At 41.5% G+C, this 17,430-nt stretch overlaps 3 protein-coding genes across 3 annotated transcripts; 1 reads left to right on the plus strand and 2 right to left on the minus strand.

Moving 5' to 3' along the window:
• Window positions 1–5,763: 5,763 nt before the first annotated feature.
• On the minus strand, window positions 5,764–7,039 carry LOC121055509. Its single transcript, XM_040528020.1, has 2 exons — window positions 6,713–7,039; window positions 5,764–6,477 (listed from the first exon to the last, which is right to left on the minus strand). The coding sequence occupies exons 1-2, from the start codon at window positions 7,037–7,039 to the stop codon at window positions 5,971–5,973; spliced, it is 834 nt and encodes a 277-aa protein (XP_040383954.1). The 3' UTR covers window positions 5,764–5,970.
• A 3,007-nt stretch (window positions 7,040–10,046) lies between these two features.
• LOC102703424 (uncharacterized protein YpgQ) lies at window positions 10,047–14,623 on the plus strand. The gene is made up of 7 exons (XM_006661817.3): window positions 10,047–10,217; window positions 10,337–10,367; window positions 10,446–10,464; window positions 10,602–10,702; window positions 11,204–11,302; window positions 12,032–12,207; window positions 12,685–14,623. Exons 1-7 carry the CDS (start codon window positions 10,047–10,049, stop codon window positions 12,769–12,771), a joined length of 684 nt encoding a protein of 227 aa, XP_006661880.1. The 3' UTR covers window positions 12,772–14,623.
• LOC102703152 (cytochrome P450 86B1-like) lies at window positions 13,384–17,329 on the minus strand. Its single transcript, XM_006661816.3, has 2 exons — window positions 15,990–17,329; window positions 13,384–13,784 (listed from the first exon to the last, which is right to left on the minus strand). The coding sequence occupies exons 1-2, from the start codon at window positions 17,277–17,279 to the stop codon at window positions 13,401–13,403; spliced, it is 1,674 nt and encodes a 557-aa protein (XP_006661879.2). The 5' UTR covers window positions 17,280–17,329; the 3' UTR covers window positions 13,384–13,400.
• Window positions 17,330–17,430: the final 101 nt, after the last annotated feature.

Raw genomic sequence — 17,430 nt, forward strand, 5'->3', positions numbered from 1 at the left:
GGATCAAAATGGAAGGTGAAGATCTAACGCTACAACAATGAACAATATTTTAGATATATTATGACTATATTACTCTGACACTATTTATGATATTTATTTACCGATTAACTTATATAAACAATAATTCACTGTATTACTACAGTGACCGGATCCACGGGTTTGACTTTTTTAAAGAAAAAAAAAGAAGGGAGACAGAAAACAAAATGGATCGGGGTTCGACAAGATTCTTCTTTCTCAACACACAAGATATGTCCGTCGGGAATGCTTGTCATGTCTGGAACAGTGGTTGACGGGCTTACACGTGAGCTAGCTTTCAAGTAATATACCCGTTATACTATAACGTACATATGGACATATATTATCAAATACAATAAACACCAATTGTCGAATATCATAAATTTATCTCTTTCTGAATAACATTTTTACTATGAGGTTCGTATTTTAAAGTACAACTAGCATGAACAATTCAAGGAAGATCACTCGTATTACACTCAATTATTCATATTGTTGACAATCTTGTATTCAAGGAATATATTTATTTCGATTCTGTTTCTAAGTTCTACGCGTAACATCCACTTGCCTCATTACCTGGTACCAAAATGAACCTAAAAGTTTGCAGACCAGGGTTCAAAGGTATTGGTTTGAATTTTTGGGATTTTCAGACCCCAGATCACAAATAATGGGAGAGAATGTCAACTTTTAAATTTTCAAAAGAAAGTTTAGATTTAGCCACAGTTTGTTGAAATTTTGTTGCTATCAATCGTGACTTAAGTTGCGAGAATTAATCTATACTTACCCTTGTGGATTCTGGTTATGAAACTACGAAAAAAGGATCCTCATGCAAAAGAAATTGAAAAGGACGAAACGCTCAAAATATAAAATTATAATTTTTATTGTTCAAGTTCTTAGGATTGTTGTACTATTAAGAGGAGTTCGGAAAAAATGGTCACATGTGTTCTCATGAAATTCTTAGTATCCTTGAGTGATACAGCATGCAACGCACGCACTTGGGTTAATGTTTGGTGTAAAATCATCTCTAAAGTGCTAATACTCCCTCCATTTTATAATATAAGATGTTTGACTTTTTTATTTATAATATTTGATTATTTGTCTTATTCAAAAATTATAGAAATATCATTTATTTTGAACATTAAACATAACTCAATTTTTGAATAAGATAAATGATAAAACATTGCAATCGAAAAAATCAAACATCTTACTTGTATTATAAAACAGATGGAGTAGTTATCATAACTCCCGTTATAATTCCTGCATAAGGCAATGAACTTGCACCAGAGTATCCGGTTCAAGGGACTGGAGTCTTTGGTGGTTCTGACATGATACTCTGGAGCATGTTTCCTTGTCCAAAGGAGACCTTGCCTAGCAGCCGCGTGCGATGAAGCAGAGAGGTGGTCTCATCTTGAGGGTGGTGATGGAGTGACCTCGGACGATTGAACAAACGGGACATAATACGGAAGCTTTTTTTTTTACTTTTATTTATATTTATAAGCTAAAATTTAAATTTTTAACCTTAAATTTAAAGTTGATTTTAAAATTTTTTATTAAAATTTATTTTTCAGATTTGACTATTAGATAGCTGAAAATATATATGTAAAAGTTTTATCATAAATTATTTTTTACTTGTGAATACGTCGTTTCCCCGTTCTAAACTCTAACCTATGATTAGAATCCGATCGAACCCATCGACTCAACCCATTTTGTCCCCCCCCCACCCCCAACATTTTACATCGAAAAAAAACTGCCCCCAAACCAAATTGTTTGTATACCTGGCCCCGCACCAGTCCATTTATTACACTAGCCCATTTCCCCAAATCCAAAGCTAACCAAATTAAAATCCAACGCAATTGATCCATCGCCCCCATGTATTAGGGCAATCCCAACCCATGATGTTTATAGGCGGTGTCTATATGAGAGAGATAGTATTAAATGTAAATGTAGAAACTACCTCCCTAATACATGGTGTCTATACTAGTTTATATGAAGAAAAAAATTAATGACTTTTCTGCATGTCATGGTGTCTATACTAGTTTACATTGTTCTGTATAGTTGCCCTCCGTTCTATGATGAGTATCAAGGAACGGTACAAGCTAGGAACGGAGTGATTTACTCTTTTTAAGGCCTTGGCGTATTTTACACATGCTACACATACATCTGGACTATTGCATCTACGACAAATGCATATGTAAATAGGACTCAAACTGTAGACAGAAAAAAGAGAGTAACTACATGTCAAAGAATAGAAATGTAAAACTTCAGGCTGAAATAGTTCATCCAACCAGCATATAACAGAAATCGGAACATGGAATTTGAGCGCGGGAGGAGGTCGCGCATGTTGTGGCATGGCAGTACAACGAAAATGTAGGCACAACAGATCAGGATAGCGAGGGAGTTCCGGAGGAAGAAACGATGCATCTCGCCTCGACGCAGTTTATCGTGGTTTCTTTTATCTCGGTTGACGCGATGAGTTAGTGTCGTGCATGCGACCCAGTTTCTTGGGTTTTCCTTCTCTCCCCTCTTTAATTTCACTGCCACCTCAGATTTTTGCGTAGCTAGCAGGCTAATTAATTCTATGGACACGAGCTGAGGTGGAGGGTTGGGACTGCACTTAGCAGGTCAAGTTTATTTCCTCTAAAATTTCCGCAAAATCTCTCCATTTGAAAAGAACCTTAATTGGATAGCTAGGTTCAACATTAGGCTATTCTTAGTGGCTCCTTTCGTTTACAGTTTTTAAGTGTGATACGTCAACATTCTAGTTTTATTCTGTGAAATAAAAAGACATCTCTCAGTGGTCACTTTTATTTTACAGTTTTATAGACTTGATACACTATTAAATTCTTGCATGAGAATATGATTGTGTCATACAAATTGTTTCATGAGAGGCAAATAGGAGGTGAACCCTGCACGGGATCTAGATGAAAGAAATGTTTGACCTCAGTGAACTTTCATTCGGCTTTTATTTGCTTGGAAACAACGTCACGAGCCTTTCACTAGGATGAAAAAGTTCTCTTATTTTTTCTAATTAAATTCTTGTTATGTCATAAAAAAGTCTGATGTGGTAATTAATTAACACCAAATGAAAGGACTATTGACAATGGCCTTAGCTTACGAGATGTGCTTTGTCAACGCACCTAAGAAGAGAAACAACGTTGTCTTAAAAAAATAAAAGAAGAAGAGATCCAAACCAAGGCCGTGTTCGGTTGGAGTAAAAAGGTGGTAGTTATTCGATGCGGAAATATAATATATTAGTATATGATTAATTAATTATTAATTATAAAAAATATATTAATATATTAATATATTAATATTATTTTTAATGTAATTTTTTTATAGAAATTTTTTTATAAAAAATAAAATGTTTAATAGTTTAGGAAACATGTGTACGAAAAACTTTGGAAATTTAGGGCAAGTAAGTGAGCAGCCGAACACGGCCCCAAGTTGGTCAACTCACTCTAATTAACCGTACAGTCTTTAGAAACTTCTAACCTTCATATGAAAGAATTCTCTTCCCTTGGGGACCAAGCAATTCCAACTCCGGTACTTATCCCTATACTCCCCTTTTCTTCTTCTTTTTAAACTTCTCAACACACTGTTAGCTCCGCATTTGACTGTACTATAATTCCTTAACTGAGAATTAATCATGAGATTTGATACTAACCTGCCCACGTGTACAGAACCACGGGCCATATTCTGATAATTAATCATCATGTGGATGCATGCTGGCTCCTGGTTTTACTTAGTCAGTTGGCCGAAAAATTAATTAACAGCGACACACTGAGAAGAACTATCAGTGTACGGCACAGAGAGGTTTAGAGATAGAGCTGACCAAAACAGCAAAAAACTGATTAGTACCGCGCTGACCCTATCCACCTCCTTTGCGGAATACCAGATCAAGAGATGAATTAGCGGATCACACCGTCCCATAATAACTCAATTTTTCAGTTTTTTGATACAATATTTTGACTCTTTATCTTATTTAGAATTTTTTTGTGTTTAATATTTTTATTGTTACTAGATGATAAAATATGAGTGACATTTTTTTAAGTTTGTTTACAAACTTTTTAGATAAAACGAATGTTCAAACGTTGGACACGGAAAAAAAATAAAATTACTATAGGACGAGAGGTAGTAATTAGGTGCAGTTTAAATTAAAATGCTCTCATGCCATGTGATGTGATGTGGCTAGCTGTTCATCCGCTGCTTGTCTGTGTCCTCGCGATTCTGATACAGTGATGGTAGCTTAATGATTTTTAATTTGTAAATATGTGTCTTCTCTACTGCTTACTGAAAGAGAGTGGTTGATTTTGATGTTGTGTACGTACAGTACAGCTCGATTGCGAGCAAATTATTTAATTTGTAAAAATGTGCGCGAATTTGGCAGGTTTTTTTGACAGAAAATTAATTTTGAACTGCATCACTGTGTCAAATTATTTATCGATTGGTGGTTGATGAAAAGGACCTGGATTAAGTTATATTAACCTGCAGTGATTTCATCTGCTTCGTCGATGGTAATTACCATGCACCGTCAGAAAAACTTCGTGGTTTGGACTACATGGTAAGGAATAATAAAAAGGTTGAAAAAAAACAAACAATGACCTCACCAGTACTGCGCTATATTTAAAATTTTCAAAAATTCACTAGTTCCCCCACGAGACATATCTTCGAATATCCATATAGCAATAAGGAAATGCATGACACTGTATATAAGACTATCACATATGAAAGATGGATACATAATCTCAAGATAAGACAAATTCATAACGGCCAACCACTTTGTTGAATTTATGTTTATGGGAGAAAATTTTAAACGTGATTCTAGTGGAAGATAACGAAGACAGCATTATATGGGACAGAATGAACATATAGAGAATACTATGGCCGAGTTTTTCCCCTTCTTGCCAACCTCCCGAACTGCTAAACGGTGTGTTTTTTGCAAAAATTTCTATAAAAAATGCTTTAAAAATCATATTAATCTATTTTTTAATTTTTGTATAAATAATAATTACATAATTATGTACTAATCTATTATTACGTTTTCTACTCCGGATAACTAAATCGCTTCCGAATGCGGCCTGTGTAGCATGATCAGCCCTTACACATTCCAACTAAATGGCTCAACCGGCACCATCTTCAACACGGTCATTTGGAAGCATTAGGTGACGTCCAAGCGCAAATTCTTTATATGATTTTCGATTAGGAATAGATGGTGAATGGACCTCCTGTAGGAGCTGAGGATGGCAAAATAAGAGAACATAACCTCTATGTAACTCATACCAATAAATTCACTAAATGCAGGCTCTCAAGGAGAGTTTGGAGTAGAATGGCTATATGGATCGATGGAATGTATATGCTAATTAATCTTTGAGATTACTGTAACACAATGGATGGGTGATGAACCACATAATAGCAAGTACACCGAGAATAACAGAGAAACCTCTTTTGACATGCTATTACTATAGTATCATAGGATCTATCATCTTGTTTTGTTCGTTTCTGCTTATATTTGTAAGCTAAAATTTTAATTTTCAACCTTAAAATTGAAGTGGATTTCGGAGTTTTTCATCGAAGTTTATTTTCTAGCATTGGTTTTTAAATCGCTAAGAATACATATATATATATAAATATTTTATTCACAAATTATTTATTTTTTACAAATATGCTATTTAGATTTTTTTCATGAAAAACCCATGCAATTACTCCCAGTGAAAAGAATGCAATGCACATGGCATGCCATCAGTCATATTAGCCAAGATAAAAGATGAGGCAATCAAGGTTGGTGCCTAATGGGTACTTAAGAAACAAACAAAGAGCATTTCTACCCTAGGAAGAATAATTTCTTCAATGCTTGTTTATTAATGAATTAGGCAGTAATTTTTGTCTACATTCAAAAATATTTCTGAACATTTTGATCTTAGTTTGCGAATAATTCACAAGCAGAAACGTAGAATTAAGCTATCTGCAGCCATCCCGCTCGAGAAGCCCCTTGAGCACGACCAGCTTCTTGTATTCCTTCGAGTTCACGTCGACGACCTCCTCGCCGCCGCCGCCGCCGCCATCAGCCGGTGGCGGCGGCGGCGGCGCCTTCCGGCCGCGCCGCTTGAGCTGGACTCCGTACAGCGCGGCGAACCACGCGCACACGCAGACGACGGCCCAGACCCGGCCGCCGAGCAGCCCCACCATCGACACCGCCGCCACCACGGACACCCCCACCGCCGGGCCGAACTCACGACGCGCCACGGCGTCGCTCGAGCTCGCGTCCGCGTCCGCGGCGGCGGCGGCCTCGTCCGCCCGCGTCTTGGCGATGGCGCCGCGCCCGCGGGGCGGCGATGGCAGCAGCTCGGCCGGTGGAGCTCTGACGTTCCGTGGCCGCGACGGCGGCGGCGGCGCCGCCGCCGTGGGCTCTTGCCGCCGCTGCCTGCCATGGTCGACGTTGCTGTTGCTTCTCTTGACATTATTACGCTGTTACATGAGAAGGGAGAAAAAATCAAAAAAAACCGCCATTTTTCACTTGTCAACTGCGAATTTTCACACGACGAAAAATCTCTCGCAATGCACGACTAATTCACGCAATTAATCTGTTCGTGAGCACAAACACACAATTCAGTGACTTGACGCAATTAATCGACGTGTTGTTGAGCTGAAAATCGTGTAGCAACAACCAACAAGCATCAAGCATGGTATGGTCGATGCACACCTTGAGTCCAGGCAAGCACTCCAGCGGCGGCAAGAAGCAGCAGCCGCCGCGCCGGCGACGAGGCCCTTCGCCGCCCACCTCAGCAGCGGCGCTCCTCATCTCCCGGTCAGCCGGGCTCGCCGAAGACGACGCCACCTCTCCCCCGGCGCCGTCCACCGGCACGGTGCGCTTCCTCCGCCGCAGCCGCTCCCGCGGCGGCGTCCCAGCCTCCGCCTCCTCGCCGCAACAGCCACCGAAGCAACACAGTACGGCGGGCCAGAGTCGCCGCCGCCGCCCCCCACCTGCCGGCGGCTGGCCGCCGCGTGCCCCGTCTGCCCGCAGCGCCATACGGGCAGCCGCGCGCGGCGCGCGAAGCTCGATCGATCAGGCTCAGCTCGCCGGAGCTGGTGACGACGATCAGGCAGAGGCAGCTAGCTAGCTGCTGCCTAATTTCCAAACTCGAGCGCCACTCCGATCGATATTAATAAGGCGGCGGCGTTGGACCAAGAAAATGATTAACTAGACCCGATTAAACTAATCCGTGGTTACGAACAGGATCAGCTTCTCCGACATGGTGCATGCCGCTAATTAACTGTCGGATTAGTTGAGGAAACGAACGGGATTATCCCCCATCTAATTAACGACGGCCACGAATGGTGACGACGACGACGACTAGCAATTAACATGAATGGATGGTGGCACTACTCGTCAATTCGTTATGGCTTATGACAAAAAATGTGCTCTTACCTAGCGGTTCAATTTTTTAAAAGAAAAAAACGAGGCGAGCCTTTTGACCGAAATAAGTTTGGGCAAGTCGCTTGACAAAATTTGCTCTTAACTTTTACTGCAAGCTATGTTCGTTGAGTGGCTCTACCCTGTGAGCAAGGACTAAGCCTTAGAGCCGTACGGGTAACCGCGCCCTCCGCGAAGCTCAGTTTCGGTAAGTCGCGATATCCGAATTTAAATTTAAGGAGAATTTAAAAATTTTAAAAAATTTTAATGAAAAAAATATATGTTGTATAGGTTGATATATATTGTAATTTTGTCAAAGAAATTCATAAAACGTGTATTTCTGGCTTAATTAAAAATCATAAACAAGAATTTCGGGAAACAAAATTAAAAAATAGCTTACTCCAAATAATATTTCATAGGAAGATGGTTAAGAATATTTTGTTATTGAGTCATTATTAATTTTCACTAGACACTAGGGTACATAATATTGATATACGAATATACAACGATGGATTTATGGAAAATATGTGTGAAGAACAACTATATATGCATGTTAGTAATAATGGGTATTAGGTATAGTTGTGACGCAGCAATCAAAATGAAGTTGTTGTTACTTGTTATTGGTGTGAATTATTTAGTGAAGGAAAATATGACGGTGTATGTTTGTATGTTACAATATCAAGAATTTAGAAAAGGTCATGTGAAAATTTTCTTATTTTTCCAATAATATGTCCTATTTTTTCTATGTCACAAATATAGTCACAAAATAATTTCCTATTTTTCACGTATTTTTTTAGATTTTTAAAGTTTTTTTTATTTGACATCACACCTGCGGTCTCCTCGCCGTAACCGCGGTCGCACGGTAACCGTGCACGTTACCGCGCGGTTTTGAATTCAAATTTTTTATTTTCAAATTCGTTGCGGTTTTTACGGCGTCCGTGGTTACCGATCGGGATCCGCAGCTGTGCGACGCTGCGGTTTTGGTGGTTCACACGGTAAGTGAAACCCTGTTAGAGCCTATAAGCTTGTGTACCAAGATACAATCTCTTCATTTAAATGTATGATATTTTATTTTTTATATCAAATTTAACCATCCATCTTATTTAATTTTCAAAACATCGTTTATTTGTTATAACTTGTTTTATTCCTATAAGTATCTTAAGCATAATATATATTTTGGAATATTTGTATCTATTTTTCAAATAAAAGAATGGTTAAATATCGGGTCTAAAAATTAACACATAATAAGGTTCATGCGAGAAGGAAGAAGTGTGAAACTGACGGGCTGATTGTTTGAGAAATAATTTATGAATAAATATTTAATGTTAAATTGGGAGTTGGTTTTGGGGTCTTTTATTATAGTTTATTTTAAAGTCTTGCTTTTAGATAGCTATATTTAAATTTGGAGTTGGTTTTGGGGTCTTTTTTTATAGTTTATTTTATAGCCTCTCATGGTGTTTTCTTATTTTTCTAAAAAAATAACATTGGGAAAACTAAACTCAAATAAATTTAACTAGAGGGAGTAAGTAGTGTACAGTTATAATTCAATCACCAGTTAAAGAAAAGACACACATGGCTCCTATGGAATGGAGTATTTTGAAAGGAATTTCTAAGGATTCGAATCCTATTGAAATTTTTCTAACTAGATTGTTTGAACCGGAGAGGAGTGAAGCTAGCTAAATTCATTTGGATTGCAACCCTATACCCCAATTTTGTAGGAATTTTGCACATGAACTCTCACCTTATTTAATTTTTCTTTCAGAATTCCAATTTCCCCTTTATCTCTCTTCTTTATCTGCCGAAGCAACTCAAATTCTCATGTTGTTATTTTCTTGTGAGCTATTCAAACATATTATCGTGTAAATTTATGAGTTTTGCATCATTTTGCTTATACATGATGGGCTCGTTTGGCACAACTATAGTTTTCTAACTCTAACTTATCTAGAGCTGAAGTTGTGACAAACGATATAGATTTTATATTTTCTAGAGTGGAGTTAGCAGACCTGCTCATAAAAATGCATGGTTGAAGCTATGTTTTTGTTGCTCCACGGCTTCACTCCATCCAAAAACTCACCACCCTCTAATTTATTAATGTAATTACACAAAACTAACACTCACCCACCCCTAAAACCACAATACTATTATTGTCAACATGCCTTCTATTCTTTTTTTTTCAGGTTACTTTCTCCGTTTCATAAACTTTCTAGCTTTACTAGATTCATATGAATACTAATAAATCTAAATATATATATAAATTATATACATTCATCGATCGATAATGAATTTACGTAAGACTGCGGGGTTTTACGTTATGAGACCAAAGTCGTCCTTTTAACTCTCATACGAGGCCAGGAGCTAGCCTACCAAATAAGACCGATATAAGTTTTTCATATTCCTGTTTCTAAAATGCTGCACACGAGTTCGAGAAATCGAAGTGCGGAGCTGTACCGGTGTTTCTACTTCGTTTCAATCGCGACCGTTTTCCACAAGCGAACGAGCCAGATCATAACGTATTACGGTTTGACTGACTGGTGGGGCCAGCAGTGGACAGTTTCAGGCGTCTGCAAAACACCACGATTGGAGGTTATTTTTGCAATTTTTTTCCCTCCACACTGCGTCCGAAATGGCAGCGGCGGCGAAGCCCGCGGCGGTGCGGCGGGCGGAGGAGCTGGTGGAGAGGGAGATGGGAGGGCGCGACGCCTCCCACGACGCCGCCCACGCCCTCCGCGTCCGCGACCTCGCGCTCTCCCTCGCCGCCGAGCAGGGCCTCTCCTCCCCCGACCGCCTCCTCATCGTAACCCGCTACCTCCTCCTCCTCCCCCCCCCCCCCCTCTTGGCTCGATCCATTCTATTACTCGCGGTGCGGAAATTCCCAGATTGTTTATACCCGTTGTGCTTGAATTCTTGCTGCAGGTGGAGCTTGCCGCTCTCCTGCATGACATCGGTAAGTCAGCGCTGCTTGATCTCATCAGTTTGAGGTTTTGGGGGAAGATGCCAAGTTTTACTAATTCGGTTCGTGCAGGTGATTACAAGTACACCAAGTGAGGCTACTTCTCGTTGCCCGTTAATTTTTTGCATTTGTGATGAGTAGAGAACTTGCAAATTCAGTAGTGGTGGGATGTGTTGTTGAGGAAAGCTGTGTGTGCTTGGGAACTGAATTGGTTGGATGAGTGGATAGGGACAACGCCGAGGATATGAGCATCATGGAGAAGTTTCTTGAAGAATTGGGACTGGAGGAGGGCCAGAGAGAGGAAATTGTTGCGATCATTAAGGGGATGGGTGAGTTCTTCATGTTTATCTGTGGATGAAATTGTACTAGACAATCAGCAGCTGGCTTGAGCTAAAATTAATGGTTCGTTGAACTTGAAAGACGTAACAATCTTATATTTCATAAAAACTGTTTTTTCCCTGTGGTATATTCCTCGTTTTATCCTGATAATTTGGTCATTCTATTATTATCTAATAGTATTTATCTTCGTGATATTGGTCCTTAGTTTACCACAATAAAGTATGTTGCATCATTCCTTTGTGAAGTTCATTTTTTTTTTATTGTCATACATCTGAACTTCTGAGGGCCATTGGTAGTTCTTACTTTCCTCCATTCCAAAATAAGATTTTTGGCTATGTATCTGGACACCCCTTCGTCTAAGTAGATGACCAGAAATTCTAATATTTGGAACAGAGTGAGTACTTAGTGTGTCACTATTCCAAAATATTTGTGAAGTATTCTTAATATAGTGTTGTGCAGTGTATGACTAACACCTCAAATCTTATGTGCAGGATTCAAAACTGAGATTTCCAAGAAATCTGTTGTTGAGCCTACTCTTGAGTTTGCAATTGTACAAGATGCAGATCGTCTTGATGCAATCGGTGCAATTGGCAAGTACTGCTTAACCGAAGTTTCTTTATCGGTTCTACTCAAACAATATTCCTTTGACGATTATGGTGCATATTAATGTTTTGAACCTTGGTTATGCAAAAAATTTCCATGTACAAGCTTGCATTCTCTCTTTCTTTGAATTCTGATGGTATAAATTTATCATGTCTTTGCCTAGTGTGTACTCCCTCTGTTCCAAAATACAGATTCGTAATACTGTGGTGTCTAATCGTGTAATAGGTTGCTATACTTTGGAAAGAGGGAGTAGATATCAATCTTTCTGCCTCTAGTTATGGAAGTACAGCGCAACCTTTTTCTCATTTCTTTAAGAGGACAATCACACATGTTTTATTTTTCTGAGTCTTAGTTATCACAGCAGTTGTTCCCAAATTTCATGAGTTCATAAGTTACTAAACCGCTTTGCTTGCAACCCCTGATATGCTACCTAAAATTGTAGACGAGAAAGAATAGGGATGATAAAAATAAGAAAACATCCTACTTTCCATTATTGTACTGTATACCTTGTCCAGTTCTAGCATATGCCGATTGGGTAATGGGACAATGTGAATCCTATTGTGTTCACTTCAACTGAAAAATGCATAAGCAGTTCTCGATTTTAGTTTGTGCATTTTTTTTCCATAGAAATTAGAAGCACATTTTATCTTCCCTTTTGGTCATATGTAGTATGCAGAAGGGGTCTGTGTTATAATATTTCCAAATAACACCTGTAGGTATTGCAAGATGCTTTACATATGGTGGGAGCAAGACCAACACATTGCATGATCCTAAAATACTGCCGCGTGATTATTTGTCAAAGGAGAAGTACATGTCCAAGAATGAAAAACAGACGTCAATTAATCATTTCCATGAGAAACTTTTTAAGTTGAAGGACATGATGAAGACAGAGGTAGGTGCTGAGCTATGTAGACAATTGGTCTTACTGCTGTCCTAGTTGAAACCAAGGAAGAAAGCATTAACTCTTTGAAAATATCGAACTTAGCAAGAGTAGTAGAGCTATGCTGGGTATTGTTTGCATCAGTTATACTATATGTACCAAGTATATTAAAAGAGAATTCTGGTTACCAATGTCCTGGTATATCTTCTGATGTACTAAATGATCACATCTTTTTGTATATTTTTTAGATAATGGAAGATTTTTACTGATTATCTTATTCTGTTTTGTTGAGCATGCATTTGTACATTGACTAAGTATATGAAAAGTAGATTATGTTTACTACTTCGCAAGGCCTATTCTATCTTCTGATGGGCTAATAATCACTTGATTAAACCTTTTGAGCATGTATCATAGTAAAATGTTCGGTTTACCTAGTGCATCCCAATTTCTCCTCCTTTGATTGTGACACATGGCTCACTTTGTGCATAGGCCGGGAAAAACAGAGCAGAGAAAAGGCACAAATTCATGGAGGATTTTGTGGCTGAATTCTATGAAGAGTGGAACGGCAGGGCTTGAAGTTGACCTACCAGGTTATGGGCTGGTGGTTTGTGGTATAGCTTGAAGTAGGCCAACCAACAACAATTCATATTGCTAGTCGTCTACTTGGTGACGTTAGCATATTTGTTGCTGGTAAGTTAAGACATGAAAATAAATGAGGGATAAAACATATTGGAGTGGCCAAACCACTGAATAAGGATAAAGGCTCCTCAACAGGTACTTTGCCTGAACCCTGAATACTGGAGCACCTGTGACTGATGCACTACCTATCAGCAGCAAAGTGATTAGAGTTGATTGGTAACCCATTTATCCAAAGAAATGCCATCACATCTTGCAGCTATTGTGTTCAAATAATATTGCTAGAATTTATTAGTAACACCATCTTAAGCTTAAGCATTTCCTTACACACGTATACAGATAAGTTCTATAGTCACCACACTTGGCTACACTACAGTGCTATTTTGGACAAAACGAAACAAATCAAATAGTTCATGACAGCAAGCTGCAAATGCAGAAGAAAAGAACACCCGCACCACATCATCTCCTTTTCTCTGACAGACTGATCACCACAACTCACATACCACATCTGAAAGCCAGCATTGCTTCCATCATGTCCCTCCCATATCTTCTTTTTTTTCTGAACTTATTCAGAGCTTGCTCTTGCAGTCCCTCTTGGTGAGCTTCACCTGGAGCCCGTGCTTCATGTACATGGTGAGCGCCATCTTGGGCGACACCGGGTGGCCGTCGACGACGTCGACGCGGTAGCGGCGGAGGATGGAGGCGGCGGCGAACTTCATCTGGTAGTAGGCGAAGTCCTTGCCGAGGCACAGGCGGGGGCCGCCGTTGAAGGCGGTGAACTTGTAGGCCGACTCGCTCATGAAGCGGCCCTCCCTCAGCCACCTCTCCGGCCTGTACTCCCTGCAGTCCTCCCCCCAGATGCTCTCCATCCTCCCCATGGTGTACATGGCGTAGATCACCTTTGTCCCCTTCTTCAGCACCGTCCCGTCAGGGAACACCTCGTCCTCCACAACCTGTCAAACAGACATGATAATGTTAGCCTCAAGATTCATTTGTTTGTGTCTGATATTGCATCCAGTCCCGCTATACGTACGATCTAGTTATATTGCCCTACGTCCGACTGAAACACTGTTATCATTAATTAGGCAAAGGGGTCAAGTGAGTGGTACTGTAGTCATTGGATGGTTGAGTCGTACGTAAGTCGGATGGGGTTAAGTGGTACGCATAGTAATTTCCTATTGCATTTGTTGGGTTTTTTTTTTGGCCAGATCTGAAAACTCAATACTGGAGTAGTTGCAATTAAATGGGGGGATAGATCAATATTGGTCATCAGTTGAGAGGTTTTTTAGTCAAATATTGATAAGATTGATACCATAAATGACAAGTTAATATGCTGACCAATAGGTTGTCAACTTGTCACTAGGTTTAGTTTGTCAGTGCCACCAATCACATATAACTGACTGGTAATTACTGCTTTCCAACAGCAAGTTCAGGTAGGTGATCGACAGTAAACTATAGTTTTGTACTTTTTAGCCTTTATAGTATAACAATTAATCAATTAAAAAAGAGTACCCTTTTGTTGGCAATCTATTTTGCAAACCTACGAGGCTAAAATTATGTAAACTAAAAACAGATGCATTGGTGCAACTACAACTGGACTGCCCGAGACATGTCTCTGTCATGTTGGAGAAGAGTTTCAAGTCTTCACCAAGATATCCAAAGCGCATGTGTAGTAGATGGCCAACTTGCAACCTAGAACTCTTTGCTGTTGCATTTTTTAAATTTTAAATTTATAGTTTTTATATGGCCCATCAACTTCAAGTTGCAAGGTCCAATGCTGACCCTGCATGCTCATGACTTCTGTGCAGGCGTCAGCTGGTTCATCAACTTCAGTAACACTCAACCTCAATATCTACAATACAGTAACTATACCGTGTAAATGTTCACCGTTATTGATTTTAAACAATGGCATCCAGAGATATAGAAAATTGTCCCCGCCACTCTTACGAATGTTTATAGCAGATTTGCTACTGGGTCCATATGCCATAGACTCATAAGGGTCTACATGTTATAGAAAGCGAGTTGTAAATCTGTTTTGACCCTCGTAAGAGTGGTAAAAAGTTAAATTATCCTTTGTTCCTTTATACATTCCCTTCAAGCATGCAAATCGCTCCTAAGCTGCCAATCGGAAGAATTTGGAATCAAATTTAGGATTTTGAATTTGAATTGTATAAAATGTATATTTTCTTGCAACATCGTGGGCAAATATGATAATAATTTTATATACTAGATTTATAAAGAAATTACTAGTCAGCCATGCCAAAAGTTTGAATTCAGACTAGCTACCAGCGGTAAGTACTAAAAATTTGGATTTCACCGGTAGAAACAGTCAAACAGATACTCAGTATTTTCTCTAGTAAAAAATTGAATCCAATTATTTAAGTTGAGAAACTTATTACCGGCGGTAACTGGTACTGTAATTGGTAAAGATTTGGATTCAAACTTTTGACTGGTAAAATCCAGTAACTGGTATCTGCCTTGTTCATGTCTTCAGATGATGTTGAAAACATTGATTTCATGTGGTTGTTCCCATCATGGAGACACGTCGTTTTACACAGCTATTATATCAAACTTTTAAAACTTTGGACATCGTTATCTTTTCATTATTTAGATTTGGATGCATAGAAGTCATACACTTTCATTTCTTTCCAAAAACAAACACTGTAATTTTAGCTTTTCCAACTATTTTGCACTACAATTTAACCGTCAAAGTTACATTTTTTTCTTAAATAAAACCTATGTTGATGTCTAAAATAACATATATATATATTCCCATGAAGATTACTGTGCAAACTGATAAAAATCTGTACTAGATTATGTTTCATGTACAGTGATAGTACTGTGCTAGCAGCTGGCTACCAACTCCTCATGCAGATAGAGTTATCAGCTCACACATTTGGGAAGATCTTGGCATTATTTGGATGAGTTAGTTCTACCAAACGACAATGCAAAACACATTCTTTTCCATCATGAGACATACATGCTCACCATGACATGCACACGTACTTCATATTTTCTTTCTCTCGTATGCCATACGTATTTTTCAGCGTATTATACGATAAAAATACGGTCCTGTGATAGTATGCCATACGTATTTCTCGTTTTTATAGGGTTATATTAATTAAATGGAAATACGGATAGTGTATACGTGTACGTACCTCCTTGTGGTCTACGGGTACGGACGGGTAGAGCCGGAGCGCCTCGGTGAGCGCGGCGTGGAGGTACTCCATCCGCTTCACCTCGTCCGGGTGGAACACGAGCTCGTCGCCGTCTTCGCCGGCGCCGTTCGCCGCCGGTGACGACCTTCGCGCAGCGACGATGCCGTCGATCTCGTCGAGGATGGTGGCCTCCACGGCGGGGTTCTGGCGGAGCAGCCAGAAGAACCAGGCGAGCGCCACCGAGGAGGTGTCGCGGCCGGCGAGGATGAAGTTGACGCAGATGTCGCGGAGGAACTTGTCGGAGTAGGCGGCGCCGGTGTCGGCGTCGCGCATCTTGGTGAAGACGGTGAGGAGGTCGGACCTGCGCCCGGCGGCGGCCGCGTCGTCGTCCTGCTCGGCGGCGACCTCCTCCTTGCGCTTGCGGATCACGTCGTAGGCGAACTTGTCGACGCTGGCGAGCGCGCGCTGGAGCACGCGCTCGTGGCCGACGCCGAGCGCGCGCATGGCGCGCCACACGGCGGTCGGCGTGACGAAGCGCAGGAGGGTGGCCTCGGTGGCGTCCTCGAACGCCTTCGCGAACGGGATCTCCGGGAGGCCCGGCCGGAGGCATCCGGGGTCGACGCCGAAGGCGATCATGCAGACGTTGTCGAACGTGAGGCGGAGGAGCACGTCCTGGAGGTCGACGGCGGCGCCGGCGGCCTCGGCGTCGGCGAGCACGGGGAGCAGCCGGCGGTGCACGAGCTCCACCAGGGAGCTGGCGGTGAGCGCGCGGAACTCGGCGGAGTGGAACTCGAGGCTCGCCGCCTTCCTCTGGCGCCGCCACACCTCGTCGTCGGCGCCGAAGATGCCGTCGCCGAGGAGGTCGCGCACGGTGTCGCGGAAGTACGGGCCCTTGGGGAAGCTCCCGAACTTGGTCTTGAGCAGGTGCTCGAGGTTCCTCGGGTCGGCGGTGACGACGCAGTGCAGGTTGGTGAACCACGGCCCGTGGAACGTGAACGTGCCGCCGCGCGCCTTGAGCACGCCGGTGATCCACTCGTACATGTCGCCCCGCAGCCCGAGGAGCAGCGACGGCAGCATCCCGACCACCGGCCACGACGGGAGCCCCTGCGACCGCCGCTGCCGCAGCGAGTGGATCGCCACGAAGATGAACACCGCCACCAGCAGCTCCACCATCTGCACCTCCGGGAAGAACACCATCCCAGCCAACCCGCGGCGAACGTACAACCCCGCCCCCGCCGCCGTCGAGTTGTGCCCCCCGGCGCCCGACACGGCCGCGTCCGTGGCGCTCATGGTGTTCGACGCAAAGATCGATCAAGCTAGCTTGGCTTAGCTTGTGTGAAGTGTGAAGTGAGGAGAGTGTGATGAATATTTGCAAGGGGTTTTGGGGTTTGATATATAGGCGCCTCGTATACAATAATGCAGTTGATCGATCGATGATGCC

This window comes from Oryza brachyantha, chromosome 10, assembly GCF_000231095.2.
Source record: "Oryza brachyantha chromosome 10, ObraRS2, whole genome shotgun sequence".
Classification (NCBI taxonomy): Eukaryota; Viridiplantae; Streptophyta; class Magnoliopsida; order Poales; family Poaceae; genus Oryza; species Oryza brachyantha.

What these genes read in the sequence shown, in the direction of transcription:
- LOC121055509 (XM_040528020.1), bottom strand. Translation starts at nt 7,039, where the DNA reads ATGGCGCTGCGGGCAGACGGGGCACGCGGCGGCCAGCCGCCGGCAGGT. An exon ending in AGTGCTTGCCTGGACTCAAG is followed by an intron (nt 6,478 to 6,712) that starts GTGTGCATCGAC and finishes CTCATGTAACAG; the next exon opens with CGTAATAATGTCAAGAGAAG.
- LOC102703424 (XM_006661817.3), top strand. Translation starts at nt 10,047, where the DNA reads ATGGCAGCGGCGGCGAAGCCCGCGGCGGTGCGGCGGGCGGAGGAGCTG. An exon ending in CCCCCGACCGCCTCCTCATC is followed by an intron (nt 10,218 to 10,336) that starts GTAACCCGCTAC and finishes TTCTTGCTGCAG; the next exon opens with GTGGAGCTTGCCGCTCTCCT. An exon ending in TGATGCAATCGGTGCAATTG is followed by an intron (nt 11,303 to 12,031) that starts GCAAGTACTGCT and finishes TAACACCTGTAG; the next exon opens with GTATTGCAAGATGCTTTACA.
- LOC102703152 (XM_006661816.3), bottom strand. Translation starts at nt 17,279, where the DNA reads ATGAGCGCCACGGACGCGGCCGTGTCGGGCGCCGGGGGGCACAACTCG. An exon ending in TACCCGTAGACCACAAGGAG is followed by an intron (nt 13,785 to 15,989) that starts GTACGTACACGT and finishes TCTGTTTGACAG; the next exon opens with GTTGTGGAGGACGAGGTGTT.